Source organism: Hesperophylax consimilis, chromosome 30 (assembly GCF_061612785.1).
Source record: "Hesperophylax consimilis isolate HC1 chromosome 30, BYU_Hcon_1.0, whole genome shotgun sequence".
In the NCBI taxonomy this organism is placed as follows: domain Eukaryota; kingdom Metazoa; phylum Arthropoda; class Insecta; order Trichoptera; family Limnephilidae; genus Hesperophylax; species Hesperophylax consimilis.
In genome coordinates this window covers 17,373,875-17,397,742 of record NC_142865.1, presented here as the reverse complement: position 1 = coordinate 17,397,742, position 23,868 = coordinate 17,373,875, and the positions used below count along the sequence as shown (strand labels likewise).

General features: G+C 40.5%; 1 protein-coding gene across 6 annotated transcripts in view; it reads right to left on the bottom strand.

Annotated features, from left to right (window-relative positions):
* Positions 1–23,868, bottom strand: part of LOC149409707 (lysophosphatidylserine lipase ABHD12) — a 53,469-nt gene that overhangs the window by 8,318 nt on the left and 21,283 nt on the right. For all 6 annotated transcript variants that reach the window (XM_089649506.1, XM_089649508.1, XM_089649507.1 and 3 more), the window contains 4 exons: positions 23,054–23,167; positions 16,195–16,464; positions 15,052–15,198; positions 3,035–3,186 (listed from right to left, as the gene is read on the bottom strand). In XM_089649506.1, coding sequence (XP_089505632.1) covers positions 3,035–3,186; positions 15,052–15,198; positions 16,195–16,464; positions 23,054–23,167 — 683 coding nt within the window. The remainder of the gene's footprint in view (positions 1–3,034; positions 3,187–15,051; positions 15,199–16,194; positions 16,465–23,053; positions 23,168–23,868) is intronic.

The following is a 23,868-nucleotide window of genomic DNA, read 5'->3' as shown; positions in this document are numbered from 1 at the left end:
GAACATTACTAGCCACAAACATCATATTCCATTATAGCCTCTGAAGGACAGATCTGGCCGGGGAGTCAATACATTATAAAAGTATTTTTATCTTTTTTTCTATAATTCGTAGATATGTGATACGTTCGTCATTGGGAAGATAAATAATTATTATACCTAATTTGTATCAAATATTCATACATTAATGTATAAAATTTTCAAAAATTGTCAAAGTGCATGATTACGTATTTCAGCATTTTTTCATTGGCAGTTATTAATAGTTAAATTATTTATATTTTTTTACTGTTTAAACGGCATAAAAAGTGAAGTGACAGTTTTATTATCTATTATCTACAAAAAAGGAATATGTTTTATAAATATCGAATTATTTCAAAATTATGGACGTTCCGAGTCAAAATGTCCTGGGAAATTTTTTTGTTAACATTTTCATGTTTGATATTAAAAATTTATTTTTTAGATAGATCTACATTTATTCATATGCAAATATTTCAAAGACCCAATCCTGTCTGATTACGTCTAAAAGGGATCCAAATGACAATCTAGTCTCCTTCAACGGAAGCAATCTTCCGAACAGGCCTTCCATTGATATGCTTGGTATAACTATAAGTGACCAGCTCAGGTACGGGGGCTCCGTCGAAGCCAGAGTAAAGTTGGCCTCTCAGAAGCTGGGCGTACTGTACAGAGCCCGCAGATACTTTAATAGTACACAACTGCTGACCCTGTACAAATCGCAAGTGCGCCCTACTGTCGAATTTGGCAGCCATCTCTGGTCCGGAGCCCCTAAATACCTGAAAAAAACCCTTGACTCTGTGCAAAAACGGGCGGTCTGTTTGATAGATTCCCCAATCTTAACAAACGGACTGCAATCTTTAGAGCACAGGCGTCAGGTATGTATGCTGTCCTTGTTCTATCGGTATTACAATGGAAGATGCTCTGAGGAACTAGCGTCATTGATCCCTTCGGCACCGGTGCGTAGTCGGGATACACGCCAAACGTGCGCCCAACATTTGTACACGGTTGACATTTGTCACATGAGAACGGGTCGCTTTTACGATTCGTTCTTAAGTTCAACAGCTCGGCTGTAGAACGAACTGCCGGCCTCTGTGTTTCCTCCCTCCTACAACATGGGACTCTTCAAGACCCATGTTCACTCCTTCCTCTCCACAATAAGACCCTCCACACAGCATCCCCAAAGATGACATAGGCCCTGAGGGAAATTATTTTCTTCAGCGCCTCCTGTGTGGAGTTTATATAAAAAAATTAAAAAAATTTCAAAGATAACTTCAAAAATAAGTAATATGTAACACATTTTAGATACCTCGGGAACTTTCCGAAATTCCAAGAAAATTCACCATGTCATTCACCATGTCGGGACTTGTTGGTAAAAATATTTGAAAACTTGAAGGGCTAGTAAATAATTTTGGCATTTAAGGCATACAAATACAATATTGGATTGAAACTCTAAATAGTATAAAATAAAGTCGCTATCAGCGTCTGTCTGTTTGTGCGCTTAGTTCTTCTAAACGCAACGGATTTTGATAGGGTTTTCACTATCATGTAGAGAATTTCTTCCGGAAGGTTTATATACTGGGTGGCGCAGATGGATCGGGTGGTTTTAAAATACTTGTCAAACTGTCAATTTTAAAGGTATTGGATTGAAATAAAGTGCAAAACGTGTAGTTACAATGGAAGTTTATTAACAAAAAATTAGTAAAGTTAGTTTTTAAAAATTACATCCATCAAATGCCCTCCTTCTCGAGCGACGCATTCTTGGAGTCGGTCCTTAACGTTCCGCATTGCCCGCTCAAGCACATCGCCAGGAATTAATGTGATTTCATTGTGAATTGCTGCTTTCAAATCCTGAATGGTCCGGGGTTTGTTCATGTACCCCCTTGCTTTTAAATAGCCCTATAAGAAGAAGTCACATACCGTGAGGTCCGGTGAGCGAGGGGGCCAATGGATATCTCCATTACGGGAAATCAAACGGCCAGGGAACAGAGCGCGTACAGCTTGCATTGATATCCTAGCGGTATATGCAGCTGCCCCGTCTTGTTGGAACCACATATTGTTCATGTCGTAATTGTTCTCTTCAAGTTGTGGGAGAAGAAATTCTTCAATCATGTTCACATAACGCTGCGAATTAACAGTAACCGCCTGCTCCCTTTCATTTTCAAAAAAGTAAGGCCCAATTATCCCTACCTTAGAAACCCCACACCAAACCGTCACTTTGTCACTATGGAGAGGCCGTTGGTGTAGGTCTCTTGGGTTAGTGTCGGCCCAGTAACGGCTATTTTGCTTGTTGACGTAGCAGTTAATGTGAAAGTGAGCCTCGTCAGACATCATGATAATCAGGTTTTCATCTTCCAATAACTCTAACATCCGTTGGCTAGACTGAAGCCTTTGAAGATGGTCTGTTGGGAGAATCTTCTGGACCACCATGATTATATAGGGGTGGAATTTCAGTTCTTTGTTAAGAATCCTTTGAAGGCTCCGACGTGACATTCCAAGAGCTTGAGCACGATGTCTCGTTGATCGACGTGGGCTCGTAATGACATCGCGTCTCACACGCTCCATGTTCTCAGGCGTTCTTATTGTTCGAGGTCTAGACGTCCATTTTGGAGCACATGAACCAGTAGTGCTTAAATTATGCACCCAACTCAATATCGTAGCTCGCTTAGGAACACTACCGCGAGGTGGGATGTTGAAACGCCGGCGAAAGGCACGCGTCACAGCAACAATTGACTCGTTATTGCGTATAAATTCTTCCACTGCGAAAACACAATGCTCAACGGACCACGTAGCCATCGCGACTGACTGCCAGTCTGCAACTGAAACTTCCCGTCCCCCCCACCACAGCACGAAGACCGCCGAACACCTGACTCCAGACGTACAGTCCACTTCAAAACCACCCGATCCATCTGCGCCACCCAGTATATAATACATGCAAATTATATGTCGAGCAACGCTGGGTACACGTCAGCTAGTCACCAATAAAATATTGTATTTGTTCAGACAACAATAAATAATTAGTTACCCTGCCGAGTATATGGCCCTGCAGTTCTTCGTGAAAATTATTGAAAGGGCTTTCCAATATGAGGCCAGCGGGTTGTTCATTTGGTATCACTATACCAGAATCCAGGCCATTGTTGGCCAGGACCGCAAGAGCGTGGTTTGTTATCCCTGTACCTAAAAAATACCATTATATATTAGACTGTTCTTGTTTCAACTACTTACTTGCAATTGCAATATCGGCTGTATTTATGTATTACAAAATCAAATAATTGAAGACCCCAAGGCAAGAAGTTGTTAACTTACATTGAAGGCATTCTGAGATATTTAGACTTTTGCGTTTTGCCTTATAATTTTTTATTTGAATGTCATATACAATGTACTGATCCTTCATGGTGTAGTAAACAAACCAAATTTACATTACATCTAGTAATATTAAGTAGTTTTGCAGTCTAAAAGTTAAAATAAACATGTTTTCTACAAAAAAATGTAGTTAACATGTTCATGCCATCTTCAGGGATAGGTGAGGAAGATACAGAATTGAAAGGCAAGAACATGTTAAATTCTTGTTGTTTTATTTAATCAAACAAATTAAACATTTTTTTTTGATATAAAATAACTAAATATTAATTATTATTGAAAAGAAAAGGTAGCAGAGCATGTGTCAATTTTTATTTTTTTTTGAGACTTAAAAAATCCACGAAAAACCTCATCCAGGTATGGTAACAATTTTTGGATATCATTCCATTTGGCCACATCGATTTCTTTGTTATCTCTCACTTTTGATGACAGCATTGGCGGGGAAGATAATGTTTCACACCTTTTTTTTAAGATCCACTTCTTTCCAAGGCTCTTCTTCGGAGAGTGATTCGCTATATTTATAAATCCCGAATTCCTCCACTCTTATCCAGCGAATTCCTTTTTGAAAGTTAACCTTTTTTCCGATAGTGTTTTTTGTATTGTGTATAAAGTTCAATTGCTGCCCTAATTCTTTAATATTAACAAACTTATCAGCCATCATTGTCACGATGGGTATATTTTTTGTGTTAGCCGACATCATTAAATTTACATATTGGTCCACTGATTGAATGGACTGGCATCTATTAATTTTTTTTCTACCAATGCAAAATCTCTATCAGAGTCCATATATGAGTGACCAACCTCAGGAAATTTATGGTCAATTATTTTGAATTTTTTTGCTAGAATTAAATATTGCCAGAACATAATCAAATATATATTTTTGTTTTGACCGGCACAAGAGTCACTCCAAGCAATAAGGTGAGACTTGTTGCTCTGAAGTTGCATGGTGTTGACAAAGGCCATTAAACAACTGGCAATTTCCTCGCTCCCTCTGCCCCCTTCGTTTTCACTCCAAACATGTAAATATGCCCTATTTAACTCCTTGGTCACACAATGTACTCCCAAATTATAGAGCCACAGTTTTCTTAAATAGAAAGCCACGTTTGTGGATATCTTTGGGAGAGGTAGCGTCTTTTCCAAATCAAATGTGATGAAACAAGTTTCATCACATTCAGATGCCTTTTTCTTATCATGTTTTTGCATTTCAAATACAGCTTTGTACATATTTACATGAATTTGGTCAGATTTTTTGCTATCGCAAGTCCCACAAGTGTCTGTCTTAGGCACACCAAACGACAAGTTGAAATCCTCTGTAAAGATCCTAGTGTAACGATTCAACGAAACAGGGGCATACTCTTTTTCTCCACAAAACATATTATAGAGCTCATACAGTTTTGGGATTGACAAATCGGATGCGAGGTACAATTTACTCAATACTTTAAATCAAACTCACCAGTTTGATTTAAAGTATTGAGTATCAAACTGGTGAGTTTGATTTAAAGTATTGAGTATCTCATCTTGTTGTACGTATTCCAAAATTATATCTCCTGTACCAGTGGTAGTAGCGATATACTCTAGACTACTCTGATTATCTTCTGAAAATACAAAGTACAATAAAATAATCATTTTTAGTTCAATGTTCAAAAGAATTTAGTGTCAAAATAAAGTATTTTTATGTTTACCTATCATTAACATGACATCATGTTGAGATATTCCTAATAATATCCCAAACTCAACACCAGTCAAAGAGTCTTGAACACTTTCTGAAACGAAATATTGTAAAGCATTAATGAAGGAATTCAAAACATAAAAGAATATTCAGAGTCACAGAGTAAAACATTTTTTTTGCATTTACCATCCATTAAAATTACATTATTTTGAGGTATTTCTAAATGCTTCTCAGGTTGTACTAAATTAGTGGACTCTTGAACACTTCCTGAAACAAATTAATAAGCATTACAATAAAAAATTGTTGACTTTAAGACAGAAAAACACCAAAACAAAAATGATTCACCCATTTTCAAACTACTTTAAGGATAAATTAAGATGAACGATAATGTTTTATACAGCTTACCTGATCAATTTTTGACACATCTTCACCATTTTTTCACCTCTGGAACTCATTTTCGATGATTTTTAAATAAAAAACACGCACTGCAAAACTTTTTAAAACCACCAAGGTAAACGTTAAAGTGAGTGAATAACATGTTAACCATAGAAATCTAAACCAATGTAGATGGGAAGAAGTTGTTAATTACAGAATTACGGCAAGAACTTGCTAACTTAGTAGTTAACAAGTTCTTGCCCTGATTTTATCAACTTAATGTCACAGAAACACGTAGTTAACATGTTCATCACATTGATTTAAGCATGTTCTTGCCGTTTTTAAGCTCTGGCATGGTGTTCATTGGAAAGAGCGTATGCGAATTAGTTTAGAGAGCATTCTAACTCATTTTTTACGAAAATGTAAGTTAACAACTTCTTGCCTTGGGGTCTTCAATTATTAAATCAATAATTTGAATTGTATGAATCGAACACAGCAGCGATATAACAATGGATAAATTTCTATTGGCAGCTCTTCACGAATAGCAGACGTGATAATTGACACAGTCTCCAGCACCGCAACGGGCAAGGTGAACCCAAACTGAACCATTCAGTTCCTGACTGCCGTGGTTACTACACCGCGCGAGGTGTTTCCCTGTTCGCTCACCACCTTCTAGTTTAAACATCAATATTAAATTATGTGTGTTTATTTTTTGTTAATATACCTGTAAATAACATTGATTGTGTTCTTATTTGATATATAACATCACAAAAAATCTCCTATAAAATCAATCATTCGAATCGACCATTTAAGTCAACCATTTAAATCAATCATTTGAATCAACCATTTAAATCAATCATTTGAATCAACCAATTAAATAAATCATTAAAATCAACCATTTGAATCAACCATTTAAATCAATCATTTGAATCGGTTCCATGATAACTCAACACAGTGACAATTCAAGACACTTTTAAAAAGTGATATAAAGTCATTAGAAACGATGAAAAAATTATTTTTTTTTAACCCAACCTAACCTAACCTACTTAACCAGTTAATAAAGTTTTTTTTTCATCACTTTCCATGACTTTATATAACTTTTTAAAGTTGTGATGAATTATCATTGTGATGATTTATCCGGTCACCTTTGAAACAACCATTCAAATCAATAATTTGAATAAATCACTTGAATCAATCATTTGAATCAACCATTTAAATCAATGATTTGTGTACTGGACGGGAGTCCGCACAAGACTGTAGATTTAGGCGCCGGGTCCAAACCGTGTCTTCAACCGATGAGATGCTCCTTTACGGCCGATGATGATGATTGTAGTTGATATTGTGATGAAATCTGCCTCCCGCACCCAGGCTTGGTGAATGGTGGGCACTGGGTGTGCTTTCGTCTCTGCTCGCTTCTGGTGTTTGAGGTTTTCCAAAGGAGGGCCGGCTGGTCTCGAAGAGGTAACACCAGAAGATCTTGGAGCAGCAGACTTGGCGAGGTGAGGCAGATGTTGAGCAGGAGTCACTTGTTGATAAATAAAACGCTTGGTTTTGGTGGTAAAGATGAACTGATTTATTTTTAATTATGTGGCTGCTTATATTTAATTAGCCTGACTCGCGCCCGACATTGGGCTAGGAGCCCAAAAGTGGTGGGGGGTTGTACCCGCGCCAACAATGAGTTTATAGCCTCCGACAAACTGTTGCATATTCATTTTGTCGGCAGCAATGGTGATAGTGGTCGCTTAAATTTGCGAGTTAGAAAAGATTTTGAGCGCTTACATGAATGACAATTACATAGTTTAAAAGCATAGTAGTTATGAGAATGTGTATCTTGACAACTAGATTTTTTGTTTGCCAAGATACGACAAAAAATAAGAAATGTTTGTAAAATAAATGTGTAAAAATGATCTCAAGCGATCAAATTTGTAAAACATGTTAAGTTAGTATTTTTCCGAGGTCCCCCGTAACATAGCGCTCAGAAAGAGATAAGATTCACTATGCTACGAGGTTCCTGGATTTTTGTACACGCAAAAAAGGTAAAAAATATTGTTCAAAAATGGGTTTACATATGGGTGAAAAACAGCTTTTTTAATATCTCCTCAGCGGTAGTATATCGAAAATAGTGTTTATTTGACTACCGCCGAGGGGATGAACAAGTAAAATATACATATTTGCAATGTTTAAAAATTGATTTTTCTATGTAAATTTTACATAGAAAAAATGCTGGACATTGATCCACGCGGCAGGTAAGCCGGCGATGTGGTATCGAAGCCATTCGGAGTCAAAGTTTTTCAAGCCGCTTGGGCCGAAAACTGGACAAAAATGACCAGTGGCGGGGAGTGGTGATTTTGCCAGTGGCGTGGAGTAGGGACATTTTATAAAAGTAAACAATTTTTATGAAATTAAATAATATGGTCAACTACGTCCGTTACACTCCCCCCGTTTAGCTATGCTGAACTAAAAAATAGGACGTTTGTTGGTACGGCGCAGTCCGCGGCGGCCAGTCCCTCTGGGATGGTGCTGGGCTGGTGGTACTGTTGAGGCTGCATCGGTAGGTGGGGCCGGCAAGATTACAGCGAGCTTCACAGCGGGGCGGACGTAAATTCCGGTGCTCGTCTGGATCCTGGCGGTCCTCACTTGGCCGTCTGCAGCAGGGGTGGCATCAAGGACTCGACCGCGTGGCCAGCTGTTGCGGGGCATAGCGGGGTCCATGATGATCACGAGGTCATCCTTCTTGATGGGGATGACTGGCTGTTGCCATTTTTGGCGAGCAGCCAGGGTGGGGAGATATTCGCGGAGCCACCGTCTCCAGAACATATCAGCAAGTTGTTGGCTGATACGCCACTGGCGACGGAGGCATACCTCCTCATCCTGCCTGTCGTATAGTGACAGATGAGGTCGGTTTCCGGCTCTTCCCAGTAAAAAGTGGTTGGGGGTGAGGGGCTCTTCGTCCCTGGGATCCACCGAGACGTGTGTGAGGGGGCGGTTGTTTACAGTCCACTCGGCCTCGGCAAACGCTGTCCTCAAGGTCTCTTCGCGTGGAGCTCGTTCCAGCAAGATGGCCTTCAGGGCGGTTTTTACAGAACGCACCAGGCGCTCCCAAGCTCCCCCCATATGAGGAGACATTGGAGGGATGAAGTTCCATTCGATCCCCTTTGTTGACAAATGATCCCTCATCCGGGTATCATTTTTGAGTGATTCGATGGCATCCTTCAGCTCGTTGTCGGCACCATGGAAGTTCGTACCATTGTCTGAGAACAGAGCTTTTGGTTGGCCTCGGCGCGCCGTCATGCGTTGTAAAGCCATGATGGCGGAGTCCGTGGTCAGTGAAGTTGTCAGCTCAAGGTGAATGGCACGAGTAGATAGGCATGTGAAGATTGCACCATATCTTTTCTCCCGATGTCTGCATACGGTGACTTCCATCGGCCCAAAGTAATCTAGTCCACAGTTTGTGAATGGAGGAACATGGTGGGCTAGCCTTGATGGCGGCAAGGGCCCCATAAGTGGGGGGGCTGGCTTGCTCCTGCGCATCTTGCAGGTGGGGCAGTTGTGGGCGATCATCCGAATATTTGTTCGCAGTCGCAGCACAAGGTAGCTGCCTCGCACCTCAGCCATGGTTCTCTCCGTACTTGGGTGATCGGCTTCCTGGTGATGATGTCTCACCAGAAGTCTTGTATAGGCGTGATCACCATCTAATATGATCGGTGTCCGCACTGCTTGAGGCACTTTACTGAGGGCTTGTAATCTGGAATTCATCCTCAGTAGGCCATCAGGTCCAAGGAAGGGGCTCAAGGCTTTGAGCCGGCTGTCACTTGGTAGTGGATCTCCTTTCTGGAGCGCATTTATGTCATGATAAAATGTCTCTTCTTGACATATTTTTGCCCATCGGGCCTCTGCTTCTTTGATTTCATCGCTTCTTAAATATTTATCAGGTTGTTCGTGATGTTTTCCACGACACCTTTTAATAAAACGGTGTATCCAGCAGGTAGTTCGAATAAGTCGACGCCATGAAGAGAATCTGTTGATTTCGGGCAGTGTCTCTGCCACAGTTGTTGTGATGCCGACGTATTGAGGCCTCACTTCTAGGGTGCCATCATCAGGCTGAGGCAGTTTGCACCGTTCGCGCGGCCATTCTGCCTCGTCTGAGGTCAGGAAGGCTGGTCCACTGAACCATCGTCCAGAGTGCGAGAGGTCAGGAGTGTTGACGTCTCGGGTGCCGATGTCTGCCGGGTTCAGTTTGGTAGGGACCCATCTCCAATCTGCAATGCGGGTGAGCTCGTCGATCTCGCCGAGTCTGTTGGCCACAAAGGCGGAGTATGTGCGTGGATCTGTGCGCAGCCAGCACAACACTGTTGTCGAGTCTGTCCAGAACACTGTTCGCGCAATGTTGCTGCGACATTCTTTCTTCAGGGTTGCTGCCAGTCTGGCCGCCATGAGCGCTGATTGTAGCTCAAGGCGGGGTATTGAAAGAGGTTTCAGAGGAGCCACTTTGCACTTGCTGGCCAAGAAGGTGGCTGTGGTGTTCCCATCAATCTCCTCGGTTTGGTAGGCGACCGCACAGCATGCCTGCTCTGAGGCATCACAGAAGAGGTGGAGGGTGACGAAGCTCTCTTTGTTTTGTAAGCAGCGCCGAGGTATGGCAACTTTGCAGTCTTGCAGAAGTCCCAGCCAGTCCATCCACCTTTCGTTGTGTTCAGGTGTGATGATGTCGTCCCATCCGATGTTGGATCGCCAAACAGCTTGTAGTAGTATCTTCGATCGGACTGTGAGGCAAGCGACGAAGCCCACAGGGTCGAAGATTTTCATAACAATGCTGAGCAGCTGGCGTTTGGTAGGCCTGCTGATCAGTTCAGGATCGGCAGCATCGCGAAATGCGTATAAAAATCGATCTGTGACAGGATCCCACAGAAGTCCGAGGATTCTCTCGGTATCTGCTTCTCCGCTGTTTATGGTGATGGCTGACCTGGCTCGGTCTATAAGCGGGATAGTAGCCATCACTGAAGTGTCGTTAGAGGCCCAGTTTGTTAGGTGGAATCCTCCAGTTGACAGTACTTTGGCAACAGTAGTGATGAGTGCTGTCGCTTCAGTTTTGGTATCGACCGCATCCAAATAGTCATCCATATAAAACTTTGTTTGGATGGCGGCTGCGGCAGCAGGGAATAGTGCAGAATTCTCCTGGGCCACTTTGTTTCGCACGTACTGGGCGCTGCTTGGTGAACAGGTAGCGCCAAACATCATTGATGACATCATGTAAGTACGTGGTTCTTGTTGAGGTGTTGGTCTCCATAAAAACAATTGTGACTGTTGATCTTCACTTTTGATTTTCACTTGTAAAAACATCTCCTTGATGTCGGCGGCGAGAGCTATTTTTCCCTCTCGAAACCGGAGTATGTTTCCTAACAATGAAGTCAGCAGGTCAGGCCCAGTCAGCAACTGATCATTGAGGGAGGTCCCTCGGCAGCGGCTGGCAGCATCAAACACCACACGGATCTTGTTTGGTTTGTTTTGGTTCACTACGGCAAAATGCGGTAGGTACCATTTGCGGGCAGAGGGTTTTTCTACCTCTCGATCCGTAAGTTCACGTGCGTGGCCTTGTGTTATAAGTCCGTTGATTTTAGCTGCATAGGCGGTTGCCAAGTCCTTTTCCTTCGATAATTTTCTCTCCAGAGACCACAGTCGTTTTAATGCACATTGCCGATTGTCAGGCAGTGTGATATTATTCTCCTTCCACAGAAGGCCGGTTTCCCATCGGCCAGATGTCAGTTGATGGGTTGTATCTTCCATCAGCTGATTTGCACGTACTATGTGCGCAGTTACACGAGAGGCGGACGTGATCCCCAATGAGTCAATCGCAAAATTGTGTTTGATGAGATCACTCATGAGGTCGTCTTTGTGGCTCTCCTCGCGCAGGGCCAGTGTTGTAGCCTCAGCTTCGTGTTCAGGGGGCCCTCCGCCATGGGTGATCCACCCCAACGCCGAATTTGTGTTCGAAAATGTTCGAATTGTTTTTTCGCGAAAACTTTTCTGACGCGGCAGACATATTTAAGAAACTTTCACAGGTATCACGTTTTTTAGCACCGTTTTTGCGCGAAAACTGTTCCGTTGTCGCGAGCGTGTGTTCACGGCGTGGGCGGGACCTCGCGGGGTCAACCAAACCGGACTTTGGGATGGCGTTCGCGACGGTTTTCAGGAAGGCGGCAAACTGGCAGATGGTAGCGGAGGCCTCGTAATGCCGCACTTCCATCAGCCACGCCAACCGCAAGGTGGGCGGCATCTTCCCCGCGATGTCACTGAGCAGCGCTGGATTCGTCAGATAGCCATCATTGTTGAGGGAGCGGAGTGATGCCACCAGGTTTTGAACTGTGCCAGAGAAGTCTGCGATGTCCTCCAGAGAGGCCTCAATTGTGAGGTGGGGCAGCTTCTTCACTTTGTCCAGCATCAGAGCAGCGAGTGAAGTAGTCCCTCCAAATCTCTGCTCCAGGACTGCCAGGATCTCCGGAACCTGGGCAGGGTCCATCAGAAGGGGGCCGACGGCTTCTCGGGCTTTCCCCTTGAGGGCCCGCTGTAGGCGGATCAAGTTTTCGCTGGAGGTCATCCGACATGTGGAGGTAGACTGGTTAAACTGAGCCCTCCAGGTGGGCCACTCCAGTGGATCTCCAGAGAATGGAGGCAGGTCCTTGGCCATAGATTGTCTGGCAATAAGGGCCGCCATTCGTGGATCGTCCTCGATTGTGGGACGGGGGCTGTCCTGAGCCCTTGAAGCTCTGATGGCTTCTGTCAGGGCGGAGGCCAGCTGAGCCATGGGACTGCCATCATGCTGAACCCAGGCTCTGGTATGTTGGGCCGTCTCATCCGCCGTAGGTTGGGGCGGGAATCTCGGCATGGAGCTGGTACTGGCTGTGGGCGGGCCATCTGGCCGTGCCGGCACGCCATACTCCTGTTCGCGCAGTGGTACGGGCGGCACATGTCCAGATGGTCCAGATGGTCCAGAGGGTCCAGGTGGTCCAGGCTGTGTCCATGGCACGTCCCACTGCTCCAGCAGTCCGGCAGGTGATCCTGGCGTCGGCGCTGGGTACCCCGGGTGGGGCAGAGGTACGGGCAGCACAGGGCCATGAGGTCCAGGCTGCACCAGTACTGGGCATCCCTGAATGGTCCAGGGTGCTGGTTGCGCAGGGCCTGCTGGCTCTTGCTGCGCTCGTGATGCGTACCTCTGGTCCACCAGAGGTACAGGTCCGGCTGGCACTTCAGGTACGGCTTGCCTCTGTTCTATCAGAGGGGTGGGCGGTACGGGGCCAGAGGGTCCAGGCTGCATCATGTTTGGCCACCCTGCATTGGGCCAGGGTGACGAGGGCGGGGGACCGGCTGGCCTTGGCTGCGCCGCTGCTGAGTACCTCTGGTCCACCAGAGGCACCGGGCTCGGTTGGCCGGGCTGCACCCATCCAGGGCTGTACCCTTGGAAGCGCCAGGGTCCTCCTTGGGCAGGATACCCTTCCAGGAGTACGGGTCCAGATCGGGCAGGCACTGCTGCTGCTGGTTCCTCGTACCTCTGGTCCACCAGAGGCACCGGGCTCGATTGGCCGGGCTGCGTCCATGATGGTGGTGACCTCTCCAGGAGCTTCGAAGGTCCAGGAGGGGCAGGGGCTGCTGCTGTTGGAGCTGATTGAAGAGCTGCTTTAAGTCTCTCAATGTGCTCGGTTTGACTGCGAAGCTGTTGTCGCAATGACTCCATCGCATCCTCTTGAGATATGGAGGGCGGTGAGTCATGATGTGCAGGTGGTGCCATGTCAGGAGTAGTGCTGGGCGTGGGCATGGGGGTTACGTCAGGCGTGACGTGAACCACAGCCGTGGCCTGAGACCCAGCGTCCAGGGCATCTGCAGATGGTGTTGAGGATCCATCGTCTTGGATCCGGCTCGACCGTAAGGTTGGAGACATCCTGGTTGAAGGCGTGTGAGAATCCGGCTCGGAGGACCACTTGTACTGGACGGGAGTCCGCACAAGACTGTAGATTTAGGCGCCGGGTCCAAACCGTGTCTTCAACCGATGAGATGCTCCTTTACGGCCGATGATGATGATTGTAGTTGATATTGTGATGAAATCTGCCTCCCGCACCCAGGCTTGGTGAATGGTGGGCACTGGGTGTGCTTTCGTCTCTGCTCGCTTCTGGTGTTTGAGGTTTTCCAAAGGAGGGCCGGCTGGTCTCGAAGAGGTAACACCAGAAGATCTTGGAGCAGCAGACTTGGCGAGGTGAGGCAGATGTTGAGCAGGAGTCACTTGTTGATAAATAAAACGCTTGGTTTTGGTGGTAAAGATGAACTGATTTATTTTTAATTATGTGGCTGCTTATATTTAATTAGCCTGACTCGCGCCCGACATTGGGCTAGGAGCCCAAAAGTGGTGGGGGGTTGTACCCGCGCCAACAATGAGTTTATAGCCTCCGACAAACTGTTGCATATTCATTTTGTCGGCAGCAATGGTGATAGTGGTCGCTTAAATTTGCGAGTTAGAAAAGATTTTGAGCGCTTACATGAATGACAATTACATAGTTTAAAAGCATAGTAGTTATGAGAATGTGTATCTTGACAACTAGATTTTTTGTTTGCCAAGATACGACAAAAAATAAGAAATGTTTGTAAAATAAATGTGTAAAAATGATCTCAAGCGATCAAATTTGTAAAACATGTTAAGTTAGTATTTTTCCGAGGTCCCCCGTAACATAGCGCTCAGAAAGAGATAAGATTCACTATGCTACGAGGTTCCTGGATTTTTGTACACGCAAAAAAGGTAAAAAATATTGTTCAAAAATGGGTTTACATATGGGTGAAAAACAGCTTTTTTAATATCTCCTCAGCGGTAGTATATCGAAAATAGTGTTTATTTGACTACCGCCGAGGGGATGAACAAGTAAAATATACATATTTGCAATGTTTAAAAATTGATTTTTCTATGTAAATTTTACATAGAAAAAATGCTGGACATTGATCCACGCGGCAGGTAAGCCGGCGATGTGGTATCGAAGCCATTCGGAGTCAAAGTTTTTCAAGCCGCTTGGGCCGAAAACTGGACAAAAATGACCAGTGGCGGGGAGTGGTGATTTTGCCAGTGGCGTGGAGTAGGGACATTTTATAAAAGAAAACAATTTTTATGAAATTAAATAATATGGTCAACTACGTCCGTTACAATTTGAATCAACCAATTAAATCAATAATTTAAATCAACTATTTAAATCAATCATTTGAATCAATCATTTGAATCAATCATTTTAATCCATCATTTGAATCAATCATTTGAATCAATCACTTGAATCAATCACTTGAATCATAGGTTTGAATTGATCATTACAATCAATCATTTGAATAAATCACTTGAATCATACGTTTGAATTGATCATCACAATCAATCATTTGAAAAAAATTATTTGAATCAATCATTTGAATAAATCTCTTGAATCATACTTTTGACTTGATCATTACAATCAATCATTTGAATCATACGTTTTAATCAATCATTTCAATCAATCTTTTGTAACATTCATTTGAATTAATCATTTGATTAAATCATTCAAACTATTCCATTGACAGTAATATGGTAAAAGTAATTAAAGAGAAGAGCGTAACGAAACAGAGTTTAAAATAAGTACCTAAAGAATGTCCCCAGAAAAACACAGGAGCGTGCAATTTTACGTGGTGCTTTTGTCGCTGCCTTTCAAGTATCCAGTTGTATACCAGGATTGTATCTTCCACTACCCCCAACTCCGATATACGCATGTCCGTTGAATCGCCATAGCCTAGAATGAGATAAGTTTATTAACATATTGCTTTCCAACACCTGTCCCCGGTTACAAATAACCTTACAATATTTGAATCCCTAACTACCACCATTATAGTGGTAAAATATCGCCTATGCAGTGATGGAAGACTTGGCTAGCAAAGGGTTCTTACAATAAATAAGTAATCCATTAAATAAATAAATAAATATATTAGTCAATCAATTAATTAAAGAATCAATTAATTTTAAAAGAATCCAAAGAATCAATCAATAAAACAATTTAATTAATAGAATCAATTGACAGATCATGGAATCAATTGAATCAGACGATCATACAAATGAATCACACAATGAATATATTAATGAATCAATCGAATCAGACAATCATACAAATGAATCAGAGGATGAGCCGATCAATGGATAAATTGAATCGGACAGTGAATCTATCCAATTAGGCGATGAATCAATTGAATAAGACAATGAATCAATCAAAGAAATAATTGAACCAATCAAAAAATTAATTGAATCAATAGACAAATCAAAGAAACAGATAATGAATCAATTGAATTAGACAATGAATCAATAGACAAATCAAAGAAACAGATGATGAATCAATTGAATTACACAATGAATCAATAGAAAAATCAAAGATACAGATGATGAATCAATTGAATTAGACAATGAATCAATAGACAAATCAATGAATCAATTGAATTAGACAATGAATCAATAGACAAATCAATGAATCAATTGAATTAGACAATGAATCAATAAAAGAATTAATTGAACCAATCAAAAGAATAATTTAATTAATCAAATCAATAGACAAACCAACGAATCAGACGATGAATCAATTAAATTAGACGATAAATCAATTAACGAATCAAATGAATATGACGATGAAACAATCAATGAATCATTCTTTAAAATTAAAATTACTAATAAACTCATCAGCTAATCACTAACTAATAATAATAATGTATTGTACAAAAGAAAAAAAAAAAGGCATTTTTACCTCTATAATCAAACGCCACAACATGATAATTCAAGTCTTGCAAACGTTTGTACAACTGGACTCTGTGGGAAGCTCCTCTATTATTAGTGTTTCCGTGTGCGTACAAAATGATTGGTCTGTCTCCCTTTGCGAGCAATGCGTCGAAAGTTGTATCCTTGATACTGGATGCTGCGCTCCCTTCGTCTTCTATTTCCAAGCCGTCTGTTGAACTGTTCCGAACGTAAGTGCTGGACCAGCTCTTGTACATTGAAGGTAGAATGTGCCAGACTCCTGAAAATTAAATGGTAAGAATTAAATAACTGTGATACTTCGAGCTACGTAGCATAGATGGCTCTAGTGCTAGTAACACAGAGTTTATAGAGTTCTCCAAGAGATGTCTCTAGTATACGAGGGGGTACCCAAAAGAAACCGTGTGGCTTAGTTTTTGTAGTACCGGGTTCTGCTGGTAGAACCGTATACCAGTGGTGGTCGGTGACTTTTTGTAAAAGAGATGCTGGACATCAAATGACTCGTACTTACTACTTGATATCAAATATGTACATCTAGACGCTAGCCCACAAACAAGATACAATTAGGTACCTAAAATTATCTCCATAAATCCATTAAGCTCCATAACTCAATAGTATCAAGAATAAGTTTTTTTTTCCGCAAATGGCAGAGACACAAAAAATTTTCGCATTAATGATTCAATCATACAACCACCCAATTCACTATTATCATTTAGAACACGTTGGCGAAGTATCCATCTTATTTTGGGGATTCATTTTTATTTATTTAAATTATGATTAAAAAGTAAATCGCAGGTTAATAATATTCAATAAGAATTCGTCTTCAGTATTCAAGCTCAAAGCACCGCGCGCATACAATCCAATGGATTAGTAATAGAGTATACGATTCTGTGCATTATGCATATGAGCATTAAAGACGGTTTTTGTACGTTGGATGCTGTCATTAATATCGTTTAAAGTTGACGAAGATATTGGCTTACGGGTCTCAGTGTGCACGCGCGGAAAGTACGTATGTTCTAGCATTTTGGATACGGTTTACAGATTGCTTCCACACCACAATGTGTTTTATGCGTTTCACAGTATTTGAGAATGTATGTGTATTTAGAATCGCCCGCGCTGTTTGTATCGTGTCATTCGTTGTGCGTAATATGCACGATGTCTTATAATAATAATATTTGTATTATATTTTACAGCGCCGTTTTTGTAAAAAAAATCACATTAACCTCTCAGAAAAGGACTTTTATTTACTTTATGTTCCTTTGCGAACTGTCAAAACGCGAAAATTTTTGTGTTATTCACGAGTTTTGTTAAAAGCTTCATAACTCACGTTTTGGGAAACGTAGCCTCATTCTAAAAGATGTTTTGGAAAGATTATGAAATTCACTATCGTATTGTTTTGTTATACGTAAATATTTGCGTGTCTAAATATAAATTTTCTGAAAACGTCAAAAATATGTAAAAATCGCTGACCATTATTTCAAAGCTGTGAAAAATGTACTTTTTTCTGAGTATCATAAAGAAATAACACTTTATATATTGAAGAAATATAATTAGAAACTATTAGTCACCTCAAAATATTAACCGTCCAAATTAAAATATTTTTAATAAATTATTTAGAAACGCAATAAATTATGAACGAACAAGATGACAGATCCAATCGGCTTAGATAATGCACCTCTACTTTCCATAGATATTCTTGAATACAGACGCGTAGCGTTATTCATTATCGATACTCTGTTTTTTAAATCATGGCAATCCGTATACTAGTGATGGAAATAAATCGATTTTTGTAAAATCTCGCGCGTTTACGTGAAAAGACGTTCTAATGTCTTGACCGCTATTATCATATTTACGTCTTTTGACGTTCTAATGTTCTGAGTGGTTAAGGTGGCTGTAGAAATATTAAAATATTTAAATTGCAGTATTGCTGTTTACGGCTAGAAGTCCAAATCTTTTTACTCTAAAATCCAAGGGATGCGGAACATCCACAGCATGTATGGACGGACCGCGCCTTCCTGTATGAAGCTACTTTTCGTGAAGTTGTCATTTCGGCTGGTGTGAATTATTTGGTGACTCTTGTTTTGTGTGCACGTCGTTTATGAGATGGCTGATTTTCGTCGAATTTGGTGAGTAGCTCCGTTGGTCGCACAAGTTCTCGATTTCGGAGTATTAAAAAAGTGCATGGGATCTTCCACAAAGTATATTTGTTAAGGAGACAGAGATATTGAAAGAAGGGTAAATGCAGGTAACTCCATTAATGGAGGACTGTACGCAGTTGGCGCCAATAAAAAATTGTCCAAAGAAGCGAAGTTAGCAGTCCACAATGAAGTGCTGGTACCTATCCTGATGTATGGAAGTGAGGCATGGAACTGGCAGATAAAGAATGAAAGTAGATTGAATGCTGTTGAAATGAGATCCCTGATGTGTGGTAAGACCATGTATGATCGTGTGACAAATGTGGAGATCTGCAAAGAATGCAAGGTTTGATGATGTGTAATGAGTAAGATTAAGAAAGGGACGCTTAGATGGTTTGGGCATGTAGAGCGAATGAGCGAAGAAAGGAGTGTAAGGAGGATGTATGATGCAAATGCGAATGGTAGCAGAAGTCGGGGACGCCCGAGGAAGACATGGCACGATCAAGTGAATCAGATAGTCGAGTCGGGCCATGTCAAGAGTCAGAATAATAGAAGAGAATGTATGAGATGATGTACGAGGCAAGAAGTGTGTGCCAAGACCGAGTTGTTTAGCAGACCGTCCTCTCTTCCTACCCCTGAAGGGAAACGCCGTGATGGTTAGTTAGTTAGTTAGTTAGTTATAAGATAACCTCTTTTAATATAAGTGGATTAAGTATAGTTCTAGAGATTAAGTCTAGAGCAAGGATGGATGGTACATATATTCTCTCATATATAGACAACGAATAAACCTCTTTTGTACTTTTCTATTTCTAGGATATGGTTTTGTACCGGATGGGCTCAAATAATGGAGCTGTATTCCAGAATACTGCGAACGAGGACTTCATATGTTCTTCGTGTTGCGATTCGGTTAGTAAATGATATCCCATTACTAAGAACAAGAACAAGAACAAGAACATTACTGGAGAGAATGGGGTCCATTATTAACGTCCCGCTTCCAAGTAGCGCTGTGGTGACGGTGCACCGCGTCGCTCGCGGTCACTCGTCGCCTTCCAACCGTCCACGCAACATTGTCGTCCAGCTTACGACAAAACGTCTCCGTGATGACGTCATCGCTGCGGTAAGGACTCGCCGCGGCCTCACAACAGACTTACTAGGACTAGGCGCTCCCACCACTAACTTTTATATTAATGAGCACCTGACAATAAAAAACAAAATACTTTTTGGAAAAGCACGTGCCGCCGGGAAAAAAAATGGTTATAAATACGTATGGGTGCAGAATGGCAGTATCCTGGCAAAAAGAAATGATCTCTCTCGAGTGGTCACCATTCGTCGTGAGGGAGACCTAAACAGAATTACGACTCACGATCAACAGAATATGTGACTAAAAACAAAACTAAATGACTTCAAAAGAAAAGAACTGATTAACTGCATGTATATGAATATCAGGGGAATGAGGACAAAAATTGATGAAATATACGAAAACGTCCTGATCAACGACTATGACCTAGTAAGCCTAACAGAAACATGGTTAAAGGAATCTATCTATGACCAAGAATTAGTAGATAACCGGTATGAAGTATTTCGGAGGGATAGAGTTCACAAAACAAAAAAAGATGGAGGAGGAGTCATGGTTGCTGTATCGAGAAAACTAGAGGCGAAGAGGATGGCGCATTGGGAATCTCAAGCGGAGGACTTGTGGATCCAACTCAATATAAACCACAATAACAGGAATATCAAACTGAATGTCTGCACCGTATATCTACCACCAACTGAAGAAGAATCTATTGTATGCTCATTTTTAAACAATCTTAGAAATGTGTACCTAACAACACCAAACCAACACATCTTAATATTTGGCGATTTCAATAAGTCTAACATTCAATGGATTTCCCATGAAACAAGCAATTTATTACCTTTCACCACAAACACAAATACAATCACCTCTGACATCATCGATACACTATCATTCTGTAATCTTAAACAAGTTAACGGAATAGTGAATCACCAATCCAAAATATTGGATCTCATTTTATCAGATAAAGAAGACATATCAGTAATACGTTCGTCATCTCCACTAAGCAAAGAAGATCCATACCACCCTGCTCTAGAAATAAATGTTCTTTTTAATTCTCTACCACATCTTGAAACCCGTAACGCCCCAAGACCAAACTTTTATAAAGCCGATTATGATTCAATTAATACCGTTCTTCGTGAGATTGATTGGGAATTCATTAATCAGGGAAATATTGATCAATCTGTAGAACAGTTTTACAGTATACTCTACCAGATTATCTCTTCTCATGTTCCCCTCAAAACGAACAAAAATCACTTTCCTAAATGGTACTCAAAAGATCTCATTCGTTTGATAAAGAAAAAAAACAAATTTCATAAAAAATATAAGAAATATGGTAATGAACTAGATCATTCATCATTCAGCTTGATTAGAACCAGAACAAAAAATCTGATCAGAGTTTGTTATCATAAGCATTTAGACTTAATCAAACAAAATTTAAAAGCTAACCCAAATGATTTTTGGAAATTTGCAAAAAGCAAATATAAAAACACAACCGATATTCCAAAGGAGATGCACCTAAACGACATAAAAACTACCCAAGGTCAAGTTATCTGCGGGCTTTTTTCAAAGCACTTTCAATCTGTTTATAAACCTCACAATGCAAACTATTCGCCACAAATATCTGAAGATTTCTGTAACGAAAGCCTTGGTATGATCACTATTTCGCCCTTAACGATATTAGTCAAGTGTAAGAATTTGAGAACCAATAAGGGATCAGGTCCTGATGGTATCCCGCCAATATTTTTGAAAATGTGCAGAGATGTTCTTGCCCGACCACTTAGCCTTCTTTATAACAAATCATTACAAGAAGGTGTTTTTCCAGTCAAATGGAAAACGGCTTTCTTAACACCTATATTTAAGAAAGGTTGTAAGAGCGACATAAAAAATTATAGACCTATCTCTAAACTTGACTGCATAGGAAAGTTGTTTGAGTCAATAATATATGACTGTCTATTAGCTCATGTAAGTAAATATATTATCATTGAGCAACACAGGTTTTTCCCTCGGCGTTCCACAACAACTAACCTTCTCGAATACTCCCAGTACATCCGCGATAGCATCGAAAAACGTTTACAAGTAGATGCCATCTACACGGATTTTTGCAAAGCATTTGACCAGTTAAATCAATCATTACTCATCAAGAAGCTGGAAAAATTTGGCATAAATGGAAATACTTTGAAATGGTTCGAAAGTTACATTACAGAAAGAAAACTGCAAGTGGTTGTAGGAGGGTACTCCGCGGATCTTTTTACTGCAACGTCGGGAATTCCACAGGGCTCGCATCTTGGACCTTTGCTATTTTTAATCTTTATAAACGACATAATTTTAAGAATAAAAACATCAAAATATCTCCTGTTTGCCGATGACCTTAAGTTGTACAAAAAAATTACTTCATTAGAAGATTGCACCGATTTGCAAAAAGACTTATCATCACTTCATGAATGGAGTACACTAAATGATTTATATTTTAATGAAAACAAATGTGCCGTAATTTCATTCACAAAGAACATTAATAAATTCTCAAACACATATCACATTAACAATATCCCTTTACTAAACACAACTTCAATCAAAGACTTAGGCGTGACTTTCGACTCGTCACTTAGCTTCAATAAACATATAGATACAATTTCAAAAAGTGCATCACAAGTATTAGGATTGACGCTAAGAATTACAAATTGTTTTAAAAGTACAGAATTAACTTTGACATTATATAAATCAATTGTGCGAAGTATTCTCGAATATGCATCAACAATTTGGTCTCCCAATTACGAGATTCATAATTATAGGATTGAATCCATACAAAGGAAACTAACCCGTGTAATTGCTTATCGTGAAGGTTTATCTGATCAATTTGGAACTTATAATGACCGAATTTTACACTACAAACTACACTCACTGACCGACAGACGTAAACTTTCTGATGTACTGCTCCTACACAAAATTATACATGCATCAGTTGATACACCAAACATTTAATCCCAAATTAACATCAATATTCCATCAAGAAAATCAACAAGGAGGATAAACGACATTTTCTATATTAAAGCCTACCACTCAAATACAGGATATTTTTCCCCTGTACCGCGAACATTAAGAAACTATAACATTATACATGGCTCTAATAATGTAATAGACATTTTTAATGACCAATTTAAACACTTCAAAAAAAATGTATTACCTTTAATCATATTAAGCTGATATTGTGATGAAACCCTTTATTTAATGAGAAGCAACATTGTACCTACTTAATTCATTATCTCACCAATACAGGTGTGACAATAACAAATCGTTTATGAACATATTTGTATTTACCTTTTACCCATTCTTATTTGTTATTTACTTCTGCATATTTAGCTTTTTCATTTTGTTACTATTTTTGATGTTATTATGTATTTAAACATCCATGTATGTAAATTTAAAGTTGTTATTATGTATTTAAACATCCATGTATGTAAATTCTTGGGCACCATGCCTGTTTTATGTACTTAAAAAAAAAAAAAAAAAAAAAAAAAAAAAAAAAAAAAAAAAAAAAAAAAAAAAAAAGATAGCACAATGGGCCTATGGCCTGGGTGCTTACAGGAGCTACGCATACATATCTCCTTATCAATAGTAATAACAATGATAAAAAAATAACTTACCAAGTTCCAGGGGACAGCCGGTGACATTGGATTGAACTTTCAGGTAAACAGTTCTAACTCCATCCAATCCTAGTTTTTCCGGATTTGCCAGTAGATAACTTCTGGGCCATTGAGCTAAAAAAATAAAATAAGCAAATTAATTCACAAATTTAATAATGTATGTACAATTTTGATGTGCCAAATCTGGTATGGAATTCAATTTTGTTGTTGGAAAAACGAAACAGAGAATCCAGTGTGTCACAGCAAAACCTCCTAGATCACAAGGCCGGGACACTGAATCAAATCAGCCTCCTAACTTGTATGGGAACCTCCAAAAAATGTATTTTTATAACTTTTTTAAAGTTAACTAAAACATTTTAAAATGTTTTAATAAATAAAAATAAATTAAATTAAAAAATTAAAACAAAATTTTTACAGAATCTCATACAAGTTAGGAGGCTGCTTTGAATGAGTGTCCCGGCCTTGTGATCTAGGAGGTTTTGGTCACAGCCGACCTGTTGAACACATGAACGAGTCGTAAAAGTGACCCTTCTCGTGTGACAAACTTAATGAACACATAAACGAGTTGTAAAAGTGACCCTTCTCGTGTGACAAACTTAATGAACACATAAACGAGTTGTAAAAGTGACCCTTCTCGTGTGACAAACTTAATGAACACAGGAACGAGTTGTAAAAGTGACCCTTCTCGTGTGACAAACGTAATGAACACATAAACGAGTTGTAGAAGTGTCCCATTCTCATGTGACAAACTTAATGAACACAGGAACGAGTCATAAAAGTGACCCTTCTCGTGTGACAAACGTAATGAACACATA